This window comes from Zootoca vivipara, chromosome 3 (genome assembly GCF_965207765.1).
Source record: "Zootoca vivipara chromosome 3, rZooViv2.hap1.1, whole genome shotgun sequence".
NCBI classification, from domain to species: domain Eukaryota; kingdom Metazoa; phylum Chordata; class Lepidosauria; order Squamata; family Lacertidae; genus Zootoca; species Zootoca vivipara.
The window spans coordinates 118,289,002-118,305,673 of record NC_142586.1 but is presented as its reverse complement, the minus strand read 5'-3'; the positions used below and the strand labels follow the sequence as shown (position 1 = coordinate 118,305,673).

The window sequence follows — 16,672 nt, the reverse complement described above, 5'->3', positions numbered from 1 at the left end:
GGCTGAAAGCAAAGAGTAAGGTTACCGTAACTTCCGTCATAGAGCTTCAGTATGCTGATGACAACGTAGTGTGCGCACACTCAGAGGATGACCTCCAAACCATCCTAAATATCTTTGCAGAAGCTTACGAAAAGCTTGACCTACCACTCAACATCCAAAAAACCAAAGTGCTGCACCAACAAGTACAAAATAACCCCTCTGCAGCGCCACAAATCCAATTCCGTGGTGTAACGTTGGGAAATGTTGATCACTTCTCCTACCTGGGCAGTTATCTTTCCACAAGGGCCAACATTGATGCCGAAATCCAGCATCGCCTGAGCTCTGCAAGTGCGGCTTTCTTCCGATTGAAGTGCAGAGTGTTCGAGGACCGGGACATTTGCAGGGAAACCAAAATGCTTGTTTACAAAGCTATTGTACTACCAACCTTCCTATATGCTTGTGAAACACGGACCACTTATAAACGCCATCTCCAACTCCTCGAAAGATTCCATCAATGGTGTGTCTGAAAATTTTTACACATCACTTGGGAAGACAGGCGAACTAATGCTAGTTCTTCAACATCAACTTCGTTGGACTGGTCATGTTGTGCGGATGCCTGATGATCGTCTTCCAAAGCAACTACTCTCTTCCAAACTTAGAAATGGAAAGCGTAATGCTGGTGGTCAACTAAAGAGGTTTGAAGACTGTCTCAAGGCAAATCTTAAAAAATCTACTGTAGTATAAACACTGACAACTGGGAAACACTCACCTGCAAGCACTCCGATTGGAATACTGCCTTTACCAAAGGTGTCCTGGGCTTTGAAGAAACTCGATCTCAGGACACAAGGGGGAAACGTGCTAAGAGGAAGGCACACTTGGCAAATCCACACCGTGATCAACTCTCGCCATGAAACCAATGTCCCCACTGTGGAAGGACGTGTGGGTCCAGAATTGGCCTCCACAGGCACTTACGGACCCATTGTTAAAACCGTGTTTATGGAAGACAATCTTACTCGGCTACAAGTGATCGCCAAAGAAGAAGACGACAGAATAAATATTCAGATTTTCCAGAAATCAGGTTTTGTGAACAGAATGAATTATTAAATTTGTGTGCACTTATCCTTGCGAAAGTACTATTCTGGCTGTCCCAAAATGGACCAGGGCGGGAGCTTTATAAATCTTCCTAGACAGGCTTTTGGGTATACTCCCTGGTAACGAAACAGTGAAAATGAGGTCAGGAGAGAGGGACAAACAACTGTGTTGTGTGTCTAATGAAAGTTTAATCCGGACAGCCTCCACCTTCAACGGAAATTGCCTACACATTATCTGTTTTTTCTTTGTGACCATCACAGTTATAAGCTCCAATTTCCTGCCTGGGAAAAAAAATTGATTTTGTCCTCAGGCAGCTGAAAGTTCCTACCGTAGGTCTTCTGTTATTTGCTTTGTAATTTGCTTTCTTGGAAATCTAAACTGAAGCCCCACACAAACTACAATTAGTTGGTTAGCCTGTTTTGACAGGGAGAAAAGGCTGCAGCACCGTGATTATCCAGAGCCGAGACCTTTAAATCTGCTTCTGATCCAAGTCACTGATTCTGGCTCCTGCATCTAGGAAGGATATTAGAATATAGAAGGTGGGGAAGGTGGAAACAAGGGCAACCAAAACGATCAGGGGGAGCTTCTTCACATAATATATACACAGCTAAACTATGGAATCTGATACTCTTAAGATGTTGCAACCACCATCCACTTTGATGGCTTAAAAAGGCATTTAGGGAGCATCATGGAGGCTAAAGCTATCAAAGGCTACTACTCATAATGGCCATTTATGAGCTCCAGTGTCAGGCCCCCTGGAAGACAACAGAAGAAAACAGGATTCTGGACTAGGTGGGCCTTTGGTGTGATCCTGCAGGGTTCGTCTCACATTCTAAGATCATTATCAATGTGCAGACATGAACTCCTCCTGTTGACAAAGAGGCTGCGTCCCCCCCCCCCAAAAAAGGCTGCCTCTCAGATAATCAGCTCGTTCCTATACATAACTCTCAAGAGCAATTCAGAAATCTCAAGTGACTCAGCCCACCTCAAGTTAAGCCGGTAATAATCAGGCCACTCCAAATCCACGGCTACTGCAAAAATTGCAAGGCATGCAGGTAACCGTGTCGGCACCACGGAGCAATGTTCAAAACTGGGAAATCTCTGTCTCTTATTGAACCAGCTTCTATAATTAGAGAAAGGAAGTCTTGACCATTTGAGTCTCGCATATGGCAGAAAGGTGCAGATGGAAGCAAAAGGTTTATTCCCAAGGGGGGCAATCTGTACCAGATAAGACAGGGTGCCTTCCTACGCCCAAGGTTCAGCAACTATGACCATGCAAACTGAACGTGATGTGGGTGAGCACTCAGAGGTGGATTTTTAGAGGAATAATTTGTGCGGAAAACCACAGTCCCAACGGACTGCAGAACCATGGTGACCGGCCAGCCGTTCTGACTGCAAAACTCTCCTACTGAAAGACTGAGGCATTCTACCCCAAGATTTAAAGAAGTAAACAACAACAAGAAGAAGAAAACACTCTTCCCCCCCTCCAAAGCACCAGAAAAATTAAGAACTGTATAAAAATGCACTTGCTCAAGGGGACAACAGCAGGATAGAAAAGTGAGGGGCATTGAGCAAAACACTCATACGGTATATAGGGCAGCATGAATTTTAACCTCTGAGGACATTTATCATCATCATCATCATCACCACAAACATTTATGCTGGCCCTCACCTTGGTGTGCAGGGAGGATGGAAACAGGAAGAACAGTAAGCGGTTGGGGGGGGGGGAGGAGAACGAGAAGGGGGGAGCAGACTGGGGACACAGAGAAGCAGTTGGTTACACGTCCCCCTTGTATTTCTCCAACCCCAATCCCCCAAATATCATCAGGAGAGTAACAGACATTTGTAAGAAAATCTGTTTTGCAAACTGAAATGGTTTCCTCCAGTCAAACCACTCATCTACAAGGATGCACAATTGTTGACTAGCCTTGTTAACGAAAAAGGGGAAAAAGGGTGACAGCCTCTGGACAGTTTGTGCCTAAGCAAGCCCCACCCCAATCTCATTTTCCAACAAGAGCTAGGAGGCCTGTGCTCGCTTCGGCAGCACATAGACTAAAATTTGAACGATACAGAGAAGATTAGCATGGCCCCTGCGCAAGGATGACACACAAATTCGTCAAGTGTTCCATATTTTTAGTTCAAAACAATAAACGCTTAGCTAAGAAAGAAAAGAAAAAAGAGCAGGAGGCCTTCAGCTAGCCTGTGTGGTCCTCTCTTGGGCAATGTGCTCTAGGTGCCTCAGCCACATGGCTGCCAAGCAAGACTCCAGCCTCCCTTTCCCAGGGAAAACGAAGCCGCCCATTTGGCTGCCACTCAGCCAAGGAGCCCCAAGATGTTCAGGATGACATTTCTATCCCAAATAGCTCAAGGGGGCATATATGGTTCTCCCCTGACTCATTTAATGATGAGCTGAGCCCCCTTCACAGCCTTGGAGCTGCAAAAGTTGGTGGTGATCAGCCCTGGAGTTTCATAGGCATCTCTACCCCGCTCCAAGATTGGGAGGAAAGGCAGCAGTGGTTTGGCCACTCCATTGCTAAGAAAGGCAGTGTGGTGTAGTGGGTAGAGTGCCAGACCATGACCTGGGAAAGCCCACTTGGCCATGATGTATCATAAACACACACTATATCACAGGGTTGCCATGAGGATACTGACAAGCTGGAACGTGTCCAGAAGAGGGCAACCAAAATGGTCAAAGGCCTGGAAACAATGCCTTATGAGGAACGGCTTAGGGAGCTGGGCATGTTTAGCCTGGAGAAGAGAAGGTTAAGGGGTGATATGATAGCCATGTTCAATATATAAAAGGATGTCATATAGAGGAGGGAGAAAGGTTGTTTTCTGCTGTTCCATAGAAGCGGACACGGAGCAATGGATTCAAACTTCAAGAAAGAAGATTCCACCTCAACATTAGGAAGAACTCCCTGACAGTAAGAGCTGTTCGGCAGTGGAATTTGCTCCCAAGGAGTGTGGTGGAGTCTCCTTCTTTGGAGGTCTTTAAGCAGAGGCTTGACAGGCATATGTCAAGAATGCTTTGATGGTGTTTCCTGCTTGGCAGGGGGTTGGACTGGATGGCCCTTGTGGTCTCTTCCAACTCTATGATTCTATGAGAATAACATTGGGAGACATAGGTACACCACCTTGTGCTCCTTGCGGAAAAGGTGGGCTATCAATAGTGGGTCATAATCACTGTCCCTCTAGCTGAGTATTGTTGACACCGACAGGCAATGTCTTTGCAGGACTTTGGACCATGAGTCTTTTTGAGCCCTACTGGAGAAGATGGGGACTGAAGCCACGACTGCTCTGCCACAAAGTTGTAACTACCAGCCACACCCTGCAATCTGCGCCTTGCCAAAGGAAAGAACATTTGGTATTGCTTGAACTAAGCCGCTGAGATTTTACAATTTCACCCTCCTCTCCCATTTATTCCCGCGTGGCTCTCTCACCAGATGCAGTCCTGACAGTCAGCACATGTCTGGCAAACTTAAAATAACAGTAGGAGGAGAAGTATGCATGTCACCCCTTTGGGGAGGTGAAAGGTCCCTCTTAAACTTTGGCACCACAGGGCTAAGAAGGGGAAACCTGAATCCCAAAAGTTGTCCCAGGGGCTCTGTGTGGAGACCCTTGCTCCCTGCAGGAGAGGATTCTCATGTGCGTGCAGCTGCCCCCTTACACTCTCTTCCCACGTGGGAATCCAAACCGGGGAATCATTCATGGGAATCTGCCCTACGATTCTATTTCGTGCATGGCATGGGGTTGGGCTAGATGACCCTTGGGAACGTTCCTTTCCAACTCTACCATCCTATGGCTCTACGCTGATCAAGTGATTGGGGTCAAGGAGCTCAAGGGGGCGCCCATGACCCCCACAACCACCCTGCGAAGTAGGTCGGGCTGCGAGGCCCAAGGCCGCCCCCAGGGAGCTCCGCAGTCCAGCGGAAGGGACCTGAGCCCGGGTCTCGCCCGGGTCCTCGCTGGACCCCCGAACTGCCCCAGGGAACCCCCCAAGCGGCTCGGCCCACATTGCAGCGCAGGCACGCCAGACCCGGCCAACGCGGGGCAGCTGCGCACTCGCGCCCGGCAGGTCTTTCTTCTGCATGGCCGCCCAGCAGGGAGTTCCGCAGACACCCTGCCCGGGCGCGGGGGCCCTTTCCCTCGCCGACCCTTTGAGGCCAAAGGCAGGGGGGCCGGCGAGGGTGGCGGAGGGAGGAGGCCCCGGCGGGAGACGCAGAGGCCCCTCGGCCGCGCCACGAGAGGAAGGGCGGGTCCCGCGCGCAGCAGCAGCAGCAGCGCCTCGGCCGCGCCCGGGAGAGGAGGAAGGGGGTCCCCGAGGGTCATCCAGCCGGTCCCGCGCCCGCCGCCCCCTCAGCGCGCCCACCTTGTACTTGTCGAAGCCGGCCAGCTGCTCGGCGCTCACGTACTCGTAGCCGGACATGGCGGCTGCTGTCGGAGAACGAGAGAGAGACAGAGAGAGAGACGCGCCTGCCCGCCGTAACAGGCGCCGCCGGGCAGCTCCTTCACAGCGCGCACGCCCGGCTTCGGGAATGAGCGACGCGGCCCTCCCTCGCCGGCTTCCGTACCTCGCCCCGCCCCCGCCTTCCCGCTCGCCGCAGGAGATCAGCCCACCCGTGACGTCAGCAAGGCGCTGCCCTCCCTCCCTCCCTCCTTTCCTCGCTCCAGCGGAGCCATCTTGGAAGAGGCAAGGATGACAACCTCCAACGCGCGCCATCGGCCCACCCGTGACGTCAGCGAGGCACCTCCCCGCCGCCTGCATACGCGAGACGGCGGCACGCCCAATGGGTACCGAGCCCTGTCACTCAAGGCCTGGGGTCCAATACGGCTCCTTTAATTCTTCCCGGTCCTTGCCTTCCCTATTGATTGATGGGCGGCTCCCTCCCACCCACTCTGCCTGGAAGCTTCTGATTGGGCGGGACTCGGGAGAAACCTACGGAGGGCTGCAGGCACCGGGTTGGAGGCTGCGGACGGCTGTTCTCTACTTGCGCCCGCCTCCCTGCCTCCGTCTTTCCGCCGCCCGGCCGGCCGGAAGGGGCGCTCTCCCTCCGTTTGTGCCGAGGCTCCGTTCTTCTCTGCCCTCCGCTGCCCTCTTTCCTCTACTGCGGCGCTTCTGGCTGAAATGCGAGGGACTTTTTGCCCCGCATCTCCATGGGCATTCTGCCACCCTTTGGGAACACGCAGGCCTCCCCAGCGTCTCCTGGCCCGAGTCCTGGGTTTTAATGTGTATCTTTTTTCAACCCGACGGCTTAATGGCGCGCTTTGATTCGCGCTGCTTCTACTGTATTGCAATGCTTTAGCACAGGCATGTCCACCAGGTAGATTGTGATCTACTGGTAGATCTTACAAGAAAGAAGATTCCACCTCAACATTAGGAAGAACTTCCTGACAGTAAGAGCTGTTCGGCAGTGGAATTTGCTGCCAAGGAGTGTGGTGGAGTCTCCTTCTTTGGAGGTCTTTAAGCAGAGGCTTGACAGGCATATGTCAAGAATGCTTTGATGGTGTTTCCTGCTTGGCAGGGGGTTGGACTGGATGGCCCGTGTGGTGTCTTCCAACTCTATGATTCTATGATTCTTTGGAAGAAGCAAAAAAAAAAAAAAAAAAAAGTAAAACAACAACAACTTTGGCTTTCTATAAAAGCTCCACAACTTTGGCTTCCTACAAAAGCTGAACAACTCTTGCTTCCCAAAACTCAAAAACTTTGGGTAGATCACTGCTAGATTTTTTTTATGACAATGGGTAGATCACTGCCAGTTTTTTTTAATACTGTGTGTAGATCGCAGTCTATTGGGAGTTGGACGTCCCTGCAGTATTTCCCACCCTTGGGTCTCCAGCTGTTTTTGCACTACAACTCCCAACATCCCTAGCTAACAAGACCAGTGGTCAGGGATGATGAGAATTGTACCGTAGTCCCCAAACAGCTGGAGACCCAAGGCTGGGAAACCCGGCTGCTTTAGAGCGATTCGGTTGCGCGTTTCCTTTGGGAGGGAAGATGGGCCGCGAGCCTGATACAGAGGCTGGTCACAGGAAAGGCACATCATCATAGTAATAATTTTTTATACCTTCTAGTTGCAGGCAGGTAGCCGTGTTGGTCTGAAGCATCTGAAGAAGTGTGCATGCAAAAGGAAGCTCATACCAATGACAAACTTAGTGGGTCTCTCAAGGTGCTACTGGAAGGATTTTATTTTATTTTATTGGTTTTTTTATACCTTGTCCCTTCATCTGGCTAGGTTTCCCCAGCCACTCTAGCCGGCTCCCAACAGAATGTTAAAAACACGATAAAACTTCTGTTACAGGAATGTTTATAAAGGTTGGGGTGTTACTTACTCCCCTCCTGCACCCAACCCCCCCTTTCATTCATCTTTCTTTCTTTCTTTCTTTCTTTCTTTCTTTCTTTCTTTCTTTCTTTCTTTCTTTCTTTCTTTCTTTCTTTCTTTCTTTCTTTCTTTCTTTCTTTCCTCTCTCTAGCTCCTCCCCTTTGGCCCCGCCCCTTCCCCCCCCCCCGCTTCCTGAGCCTGCCTCGCCGGCCACCGTCGTCCCCTCTCTCGCTCCCGCCAAGATTCAAACGGAGGCAGCTGGGAAGGGGCCAGTCAGTCGGTCTCCGGCTCTTCAAGGTGAGGGGGCGGGGGTCGCAGAGGGAGGGAGCCCCCGCCCAATGACCCTGAGGAGGGGGCGTCCGGCGATCCCCCCCGGCTTTAAATTAAACGCTTGGGGGGAAAAGCGGCCCCAGGACGTCGCCCCTCATTTCCCAAGGAAGAGGGGGTCCAATGGCGGGGAGTCCTTGGATTGCGCAGGACCTTTGGGGGCTCGCAAGCCCTGGCCCCTAACTGCCCCCCCGATCCTCCCAAAACTCCCCCGCAGCTTTTTATTTTGGGGGTTGCAAAGGACCCTGGCTGGGGGGTGGGGCGGTTCGTTTAGGGATTTCCTCCCTCCCCCGTCGAAATTAAAAATCTAGAAGACGTGGCACTTGAGGGGGAGTTTTTCTTAGGATTGGGGGTCATGTGAGGGTGTCGAAGTGGGGTGCAGTGGGTTTGCACGAGCCCCAGTCCTTACAAACCCACACCCCAAATGCTCCCAAAATTCCCCTGCCCCCAAGCCTTTAATTTTTATGATTGAAAGTTGTTTAAAACTGCTTTTAATTTCGCGGTTTTAAGTGCCCTAACCCATCCTGGGAACAGGTAGGTAGCTGTGTTGGTCTGAGTCGAAGCAAAATTAAAAAATCCTGGGAACTTAGGGTTGAAGGGTGGGTAAATATTGGCAATGATAACAACTGTGGGGAGAGCAATTGGGACTATTGTAAGAACTCTTCTTTCTCTCCCAACAGAAGAATTCTCAGCCATGGATGCAGAAACTGCTTTCAAGACCCCCAGCAAGCCACCTGGGGGGAAGAGATCAGGTGAGGCTATGCTTTGTCAATGTGTGTTAGGGAGTGTTACGGGCAAAATTGGGTGCTCATTTTAACTATAAATGTTTCCCTCTAAAATAACAAGATGAGAGAGTTTCCAAAAAAATATATTAAAAGATGATCGAAAAAGCTTCCTTAAGAGCATCAAGTCTTTTTGTCATAAGACAGTCTTTAAAAGAATCTTTAAACATCTTTATAGATGTTTCCCTCTATGCTAGAGATGGGGAATCTGTGGCCCAAAATCTCTGAGCACTGGTCATCCTGGCTTGCATTCATGGGATTTGGCATCCAGCCACATCTTGAGGGCCACACAGCCCCCATCCCTGCTGTAGCTCCCATAAACCTCCCTGGCAGAAGCAGTTGAGAGGTTTTTGTTTTGCTGCTGCTACTGCTCTTCTCCTCCAGGGCAGTGAGTGAATGGCCTCTAAATATTGGGACTAGAAGGATTCAAATGGGGTGTTGCCATACCTTGCTCTGTTTGAAAAACTGTTGTAACAGGAGGGGGTTTGCCATCCTTAACAAGGGGAAGAAAGTATCAGGTGCGTTACTGTTCCGTTGTATATGGAAAACACATGGAGTGGTGATTTTTTTCTTGCATGTCTAATAACAAAAGCAACATCTCTGTTTTTGCAAATACAGGGCAGGGTAGCTCTTCACCCTCAATAACTATTCCAGCCTCTCCCTTCATGCAGAAGCTTGGGTATGGAACTGGAGTCAATGTTTATCTTATGAAAAGGTAAGTTGTCTTAAAGCAGCATTTCTCAACCGCTGTTCCGCGGCACACTAGAGACGCTGGCTGGTGTGCGGCGACGAGAAGGGCGATTTGCATTGTCACGTGCCTGGCGGCCGCCAATATACAACACTGACCCGCCGGAAAGGAAGCCGGCCGTGTCACGACGCGGAGCGAGCGCAGCTCTCAACAGCCACCACCACGGGAGGGTGGTTTTAGACAAACTTAAAGAAGCTGGCTGGATGAGCTCAACCTGAAACTTGCTGAGCAAAGGATTGTGCTGGCAGAGAAATCAGCGGCTTGTGAAGCCTTATTACAGGAGATTGCAACCAACACAGCAATTGGCAAGTGTTTCTTACAGTCATAATTATATAGTCAATATAGGGTGGCACAGAGTTAAATTTTTTAACTTTTTTAATGGTGGTGTGCCTCGTGATTTTTTTCATGGAACAAGTGTGCCTTGGCCCAAAAAAGGTTGAGAAACACTGTCTTAAAGGACGGTGGGGACTTCAAGCAGCAAGACTGAGATTGCTGAGTGGAGTGGATTTATGCTGCTGGGGGCTGGGAAAGAAGATGTATTTATTAAATACGCATCTTGCCCCTTCCTCCCTAAGGAGCCCAGGGCACATTGGTGTTAAAAACTCAAAATAAAACAAGTGCAATTAAAAAAACAAAACTACTTCTAGCAACAGATACTCTCACAGGTAGTAATTTAAAAGCTGCCAGGAATATTTGGTTTAGTAAAGCACCTAACTGCCAGATTCAGGGTAGAGAAGGCGGTCTCCCCTGGGTCAATATGCCTCTTGGGGTGAGTTGTCTTTCCCTGTGGCTCAGATGCTGGAAACGCTTGTCTGTTGTGCAGGCTCATTGATATGGTGCCTCCTGGCTGTTCTTAATATGCACTGCAATCTGGATTGGCTGAGGGTCTGAGGCTGACCAGGGTGGATTTGATTTAAATCAAACTGATTTAAATCAAGATTTAAATCACTAGTCAGTAAGGCTTGATTTAAATCATAGTTTTCTACATAAAGACTAATTCTTGCTGGTATAACTTTAATATGCAAGTAGATGAAGATTTTTAGAATAACAACTTTTCAGATTAGTTTTTTATCCCCAGTTTAATGGGTTATTCATATTTGGACAACTTTACTGTTGTACTTAGGAAGGAGAAAAATAATCATTACCTTAATAATAACAATTTAAATAGATTTATTCAACTGAAACAATAACATTACAGCATATGTTATTTGCTTAAACAAACATCCATGTTTGTTAACTAATTTGGCTAAACAAAAACAAAATATATATATTTTAAGAAACTTAGACTGTCAGCCCAGCCTACACATGAAAAACTTAAATACTGTTCACTCCAAACAATCAGAAAAATATTGTTTCTATTCTATTCTTTGAACTTCTTCAAACTTAGCACTGAAGGGGTTGTTTCTGTATTCATAGGTTTGTAGAACAATAGGATTAAGGTCTTTTTCTCAACTCTGTCCATGTTATAACATTTTTGCTGTGAAGAAGAGGCATGTGATCTCTGTTGAGTCAAATTCAGTTTTGAGAACTGCAAAAGTAAACCAAGCACCTGTGATAATATCTTGTAGGCAGAGAAACTGCCCAATAATCTTATAATCTTACAAAAACCTCTGGAAGAGCATGACATTGTGAATGGATTAATGGAATTTATTTACCAAAAAAATTAAACATATACAACCTTATTCTACATAATTAAAAAACTAATCTTTATTTCATGATGGAATAACCTTTGGATGGTAATATATTTTCCTCAAAAAGCATTTTATTTAAAAAAATCCAATTTAAATAAAAAAAATCGATTTAAATCAAAAAAATCCAATTTAAATAAAAAATCAATTTTTTTGATTTTTTTTAAAAAAAACATTGATTTTTATCCACCCTGAGGCTGACACATCAAAGGATTTCTGGGCTGATGTGAGGGTGTATTTAGAGACATATTATAGTAAAATTAATTCTGGATTTGTCAGCGTACCTGATCTAGGGTTGGGGTAAGAGAAATATGTGCCGTTTCCTCCTAAACGTCATCATACTATAGCCTCGTGATTAAAACTGATTGAATCTGCTACCTCAGCTATCATCAGAGTAGAAGAAAACGGACGTTCCTGTGGTCCAAGTAATCTGGTTTGGCCAGATCCCCCTCTCTGATTTCCATAGTTTGTTCCCAGGTCCCCCAAAGGTATCTCTTGCTCTCCCTGGGCTGTGAAGAAAATCAATCTCAAATGTGACGCCACCCGGAGAGATACGTATCAACAAATGCTGACTGAAGAAGCCAAGGTTCTAAAAACCCTTCAGCACCCAAACATTGTGGGTAAGCTTTGAATGGGGGGGGGGAATGGGGGATCCTCATTCAGACCCATTAGCCAGAGGCGGTTTCCCCCAGGCTGATATTCCCGAGGTTCCATTTGCCTATCTGCGGACATGCAGGAGCCTGCAGCCTCAAATGGTCCAGCCATAACTGGCATTAAAGAGTAGGGTCCACTGTTCTGTCCCATGGGAATGTAGCAGTGGGCAGGGTGGGCAGTTGTAGACCAGCTGCGGACTGCCAGGCTATGGCATGTTGAAGAAGCCTGCATTTAAGCACGTGAGGACGGGGCCCGGCACTGTTCCTGCCAATGGGCTGGAGGTGGCTCTTCGAAATTATCCAGGGGTGTCCAAACAGCTTTTGTTCCCTAGCTGTAAATTGTGAATAAGGCACCTGCCTCGACTAGCGGCTAGGAATTGCAAAGCAACCTACGAACTTGCCTGTCTATTGAAGTGATCTTTAAATGCCCTTCCACGTTCTTCGCCATCTGAGTTAAAATGGGTGATGAGCTGAGAGCCTTCTTGATGGCGGTACCCGGATTATCTCCCTAGGGAGGCACACGTAGTTGCAAAATTTTTATCCTTATTCTCCAAGGTGTACTTTTAATGCCATTACAGTCGTACCTAGGTTCTCGAACGCCTTGGTACTCGTACGTTTTGGCTCCTGAATGCCGAAAACCTGGAAGTAAGTGTTCCGGTTTTCAAGCATTCTTTGGAACCCGAACTTGTGCAGGAAGCTCCTGCAGCCAATTGGAAGCCACGCCTTGGTTTTCGAATGTTTTTGGAAGTCAAATGGACTTCCGGAATGGATTGCGTTCAAGAACCAAGGTATGACAGTATAATAAATACAGTCATACCTCGGTTTAAGTATGCCTCGGTTTGAGTACTTTCAGTTTAAGTACTCCGCCTGGAACAGATTAATCCACTTTCCATTACTTTCAATGGGAAATAAAAAAATTCCTTCAGTAGCACCTTAAAGACCAACTAAGTTTTTATTTTGGTATGAGCTTTCGTGTGCATGCACACTTCTTCAGATACAGTGAAATAGAAGTCCCCAGGCACTTATGTAGAGAAGGGGTGGGGAGGGGGGATCACTCAGAAGGGTGGTGGAAGTGGGTGATTGACTGACTGATAGCTGTTGATGACCGAAAACGACTGCAAATGGTTTTGCATGAAAAAGCAAGGGTTGAGATGGCTGAAGATCGCTTATCATGTATAATGAGATAAGAATCCGATATCTCTGTTCAAACCAGGTCCTTCCATGGTTTTGAGCTTGGTGATAAGTTGTAATTCAGCAACTTATCACCAAGCTCAAAACCATGGAGGGACCTGGTTTGGCACCATCGCAAGCCATCTCAACCCTTGCTTTTTCATGCAAAACCATTTGCAGTCGTTTTCGGTCATCAACAGCTATCAGTCAGTCAATCACCCACTTCCACCACCCTTCTGAGTGATCCCCCCTCCCCATCCCCACCCCTCCCCACCCCTTCTCTACATAAGTGCCTGGGGACTTCTATTTCACTGTATCTGAAGTGTGCATGCACACGAAAGCTCATACCAAAATAAAAACTTAGTTGGTCTTTAAGGTGCTACTGAAGGAATTTTTTTATTTTACTTCGACCCAGACCAACACGGCTACCTACCTGTAACCATTTCAATGGGAAAGTTCACTTCAGGTTAAGTACGCTTCAGGTTAAGTACAGACTTCCAGAACCAATTGTGTACTTAAACCGAGGTACCACTGTATGTGTTATCTTTTATCTTGTTTTTGAAACAGTGATAGAAGCTTTATCAATAAAATAGCAGTACTGTACTTGAACATGGGGGAAACTGTGTAACAAGGATAAAACCTGGCTTTTCCCCGGCTGAATGCCAACCTGGTTCATTGAAGGTTTACATTATTCCAGGTTGGGAATAACTGCAATGTGGGCTGGCATTAGATGGAGATCGCTTTTCTGGCCCGTAAACAAATGGCTGTGCGCTTGTCTTTGAAGGCTATCGTGCGTTTGCTGAAGCTAAAGATGGGAGCATGTGCCTTGCCATGGAATATGGGGGAGAAAAGTCTCTCAATGACCTAATTGAAGATAGGAACACGAAAAAGCTGGGGCCCTTTCCGGCTGCGACCATCCTGAAAGTTGCCTTGCACATGGCAAGGGGCCTGAAGGTAGGTCTGTGGAGGCTTTGGCATGTGATGTTGTAGCGACGGGAGAGTCATTGGTCTCAAGAACACGAGCTTGGCACGATGCTCTTGAACACGATGCTTCTCTGGTTCTGAAGCAAAGGGAAGAGTCTCTCTCAGAGGAAAGTGGCTGTCTGAGGTTGGAGTGCCAGGGATAAGAGGTCCCAAGGGACCTTCAGGAGACAAATAAAGGTCCAGTTCACAGCGGGAGCAACAAGCTGTGCAGGGGGCAAACAGGGAATTTGGACTGGGGGAGGCTGGTTCACGGTTGGAAAGCCCCTTAGAATGCAGAGTGGTGATGTCATGTCTACTGCTGCAAGGCTGGTGGTCCGTTGCGCAGTCAATTAGTTTCAGCAGTAATAACTGATGTATAGCACATGGAAGTGATGTGGCCCCCATTTACAAAGAGTGGCATGGAACCAGGGCAGGAATTTCAGGACGGCTGAGTAGGGATGACTCGACAGAAGGAGAGGAATTTGACAGAGGTGTCCTGAGGAAGTCAGCGGGGGGTTATACAGTTAGCTAGGTGAGTTATCTGGCTTGTCACCGTATGTTGGTCACATGCTTTTCTAACATTTCTGTCTCTTGGCAATGCTGGCACCATCGCAAGCCGCTTTAACTCATTGAAATCACTTACTGACACTATTCGTGCCCTTTGAAGGTGTCACATTGCAGGATTTTAAACTCGGGTGCCTACCAACATCCACATTGCTTAAAGGTGAGGCCTTTCCAAGATGTGTGGTCCAAGGATCCTGAGTGAATTAGGGCAGGATCCCTCAAAGCAGGGGGCCTTGAACTCTCTACCCTTCGCCTTAACGGTGCCTGGCACTTGAGGCGAAAACTTGAGAGGCATTTCCTGAAGAGAGACTTGCGTTAAAGCCCACACCTGTTCTGAAATTATCTTTCAGTTCTTATTCCCCTTGGTAGCAAGGCACTCATCCTCATCTCTGACTTTCAGTATCTACACAACGACAAGAACTTGCTTCACGGTGACATCAAATCTTCCAATGTCGTCATTAAAGGGGACTTTGAGTCAATAAAGATCTGCGACGTGGGTGTTTCACTGACTCTGGATGAGAATATGATGGGTATGTGTGGCGTCTTTTAATGTCCTAATGGCTGCTGTCTCAAGGGCCAAGTCCTCTTTGCTGCATCTTCCCTTACCACACCTATCAGTCAATCACCCATTCCCACCACCCTCCTGAGTAATACCCCTTCCCACCCTCTCTCTCTAGGTATACGGCCTTAGTCCTGTATACCTGAAGGAGCGTCTCCACCCCCATCGTCCAGCCCGGACACTGAGGTCCAGCGCCGAGGGCCTTCTGGCGGTTCCCTCATTGCGAGGTTACAGGGAACCAGGCAGAGGGCCTTCTCGGTAGCGGCACCCGCCCTGTGGAATGCCCTCCCATCAGATGTCAAGGAAATAAGCAGCTATCTTAATTTGAAGACATCTGAAGGCAGCCCTGTTTAGGGAAGCTTTTAATATTTAATGCTGTATTGTTTAAATATTCAATTGGGAGCCGCCCCGAGTGGCAGGGGAGACTGCCAGATGGGCGGGGTATAAATAATAAATTTATTATTATTATTTAAGGGTCTGGTGACTTGTTTCAGTGTATCTGAAGAAGTGTGTATGCACATGAAAGCTCATACCAATGACAAACTTAGTTGGTCTCTAAGGTTGCTACTGGAAGGATTTTTTGTTTGTTTCGACTACAGCAGACCAAAGTGGCTACCTTCCTGTAACTTGATTTGGATTATGTTTCCATGCAGTGAGTGACCCAGAAGCTCATTATATTGGCACGGAGCCCTGGAAGCCCAAGGAAGCTCTTGAGGGAGATGGCATCATCACCGACAAGGCTGACATCTTTGCATTTGGGCTTACACTCTGGGAAATGATGACCCTCTCGATACCTCATCTTAACCTGGAGGAAGAAGATGAAGGTGAGTTTGTGCTTCCTTTTGGTCCAGCCGAGTGCAGACTTGCTCATGAAACTGGCTTTCTGTTGGACCAAGCTTTCTATGTATGGTCTTGGGGAGCCGGCTCTGGCCTAGGGACTTTTGGACATTATTTTACAGCCCAATATTTGGAAGGTTTAATACAACTTTTACTCAGTTGTACTTATTTAACATTTCCAAGTGATAAGAGAAAGACTTTTGTGTGTGTAAAATTTGCATTTTACAAAGATCCTCAAGTGATTTAATTTTGTGCCTTTCCTAGAGCATGCTCCTTCTATCCCCTTTCTCTCCTCCTTTGATACCAGCATAACAACCGCGAGGGCCTTTATTTCATCTGGTGACTGGCTTGCTCTGGCCTGTTTGTCATGTCTCTCTAGAGTCTTCTTTTGATGAAGATGACTTCGATGAAGACGCCTATTACGCCGCCCTTGGGACTCGGCCACCACTCAACATCGAAGAGTTGGATCCTTCCTATCAAAAAGTCATTGAGCTGTTTTCTCTCTGCACTATGGAGGAGCCGGAAAAGCGCCCTGCAGCTGCACATATTGTGGGTGTTTTGGAGGCGGAAGGATCCATACAATAAGTGCCCTCTTAAACAACCCTGCACTATGGCAGTTAGTTTCCCGTAGTTTTATATTAGAACTGGGGGCTTTTGACAAGGTTTCATATCAAGCTATTTAGACGCTGACTGTAAATATTCCATATCCCACAAAGTTGTGTCTTAAGTGACACACACACACACACCTGATAAGCTGATGCTTAGCAGCCTTGTAATTAGTTTTTTAGTATTGTAAATATAAAGCAACTTGGTCTTTCAATTCCCTTCCCTGCTCCTCCTCTTGTTCTGGTTGTGTTTGATCTTGACTTGTACTTTTCTCTTATGAGTAAATATCAGAACATTTGTGGCTATTGAAATAAAACCTTTCAAACTTGTCAGTTTGGCACAAAAGAAAATGCCTCTTTCCTCTGGCTGTTTGGCAGTGAGGTG

At 47.5% G+C, this 16,672-nt stretch overlaps 2 protein-coding genes and 1 non-coding gene across 6 annotated transcripts in view; 2 read left to right on the top strand and 1 right to left on the bottom strand.

The window, feature by feature from the left end:
- SELENOI (selenoprotein I) overlaps window positions 1-5,667 on the bottom strand; it is a 64,420-nt gene extending 58,753 nt beyond the window's left edge. Inside the window, exon 1 of the mRNA XM_035110738.3 lies at window positions 5,441-5,667. Within this exon, the coding sequence (XP_034966629.3) occupies window positions 5,441-5,497 (57 nt within the window). The 5' untranslated portion in view covers window positions 5,498-5,667. The remainder of the gene's footprint in view (window positions 1-5,440) is intronic.
- LOC118083278 (U6 spliceosomal RNA) lies at window positions 3,100-3,206 on the top strand. The gene has a single exon (XR_004692357.2). It is a non-coding gene; the product is annotated as a U6 spliceosomal RNA (small nuclear RNA).
- A 425-nt stretch (window positions 5,668-6,092) lies between the features above and the next one.
- On the top strand, window positions 6,093-16,638 carry PBK (PDZ binding kinase). 4 transcript variants are annotated; one of them, XM_088667002.1, is made up of 9 exons: window positions 6,093-6,298; window positions 7,543-7,688; window positions 8,399-8,470; window positions 9,119-9,215; window positions 11,414-11,556; window positions 13,544-13,713; window positions 14,687-14,816; window positions 15,499-15,669; window positions 16,062-16,638. In XM_088667002.1, the coding sequence occupies exons 3-9, from the start codon at window positions 8,413-8,415 to the stop codon at window positions 16,265-16,267; spliced, it is 975 nt and encodes a 324-aa protein (XP_088523128.1). In that variant the 5' UTR covers window positions 6,093-6,298; window positions 7,543-7,688; window positions 8,399-8,412; the 3' UTR covers window positions 16,268-16,638. The 4 variants fall into 4 exon arrangements, with proteins under 4 accessions (XP_088523128.1, XP_088523127.1, XP_060129195.2 ...); XM_088667001.1 differs by lacking the exon at window positions 7,543-7,688 and having other exon boundaries at window positions 6,276-6,298; XM_060273212.2 differs by lacking the exon at window positions 6,093-6,298 and having other exon boundaries at window positions 6,602-7,688.
- Window positions 16,639-16,672: the final 34 nt, after the last annotated feature.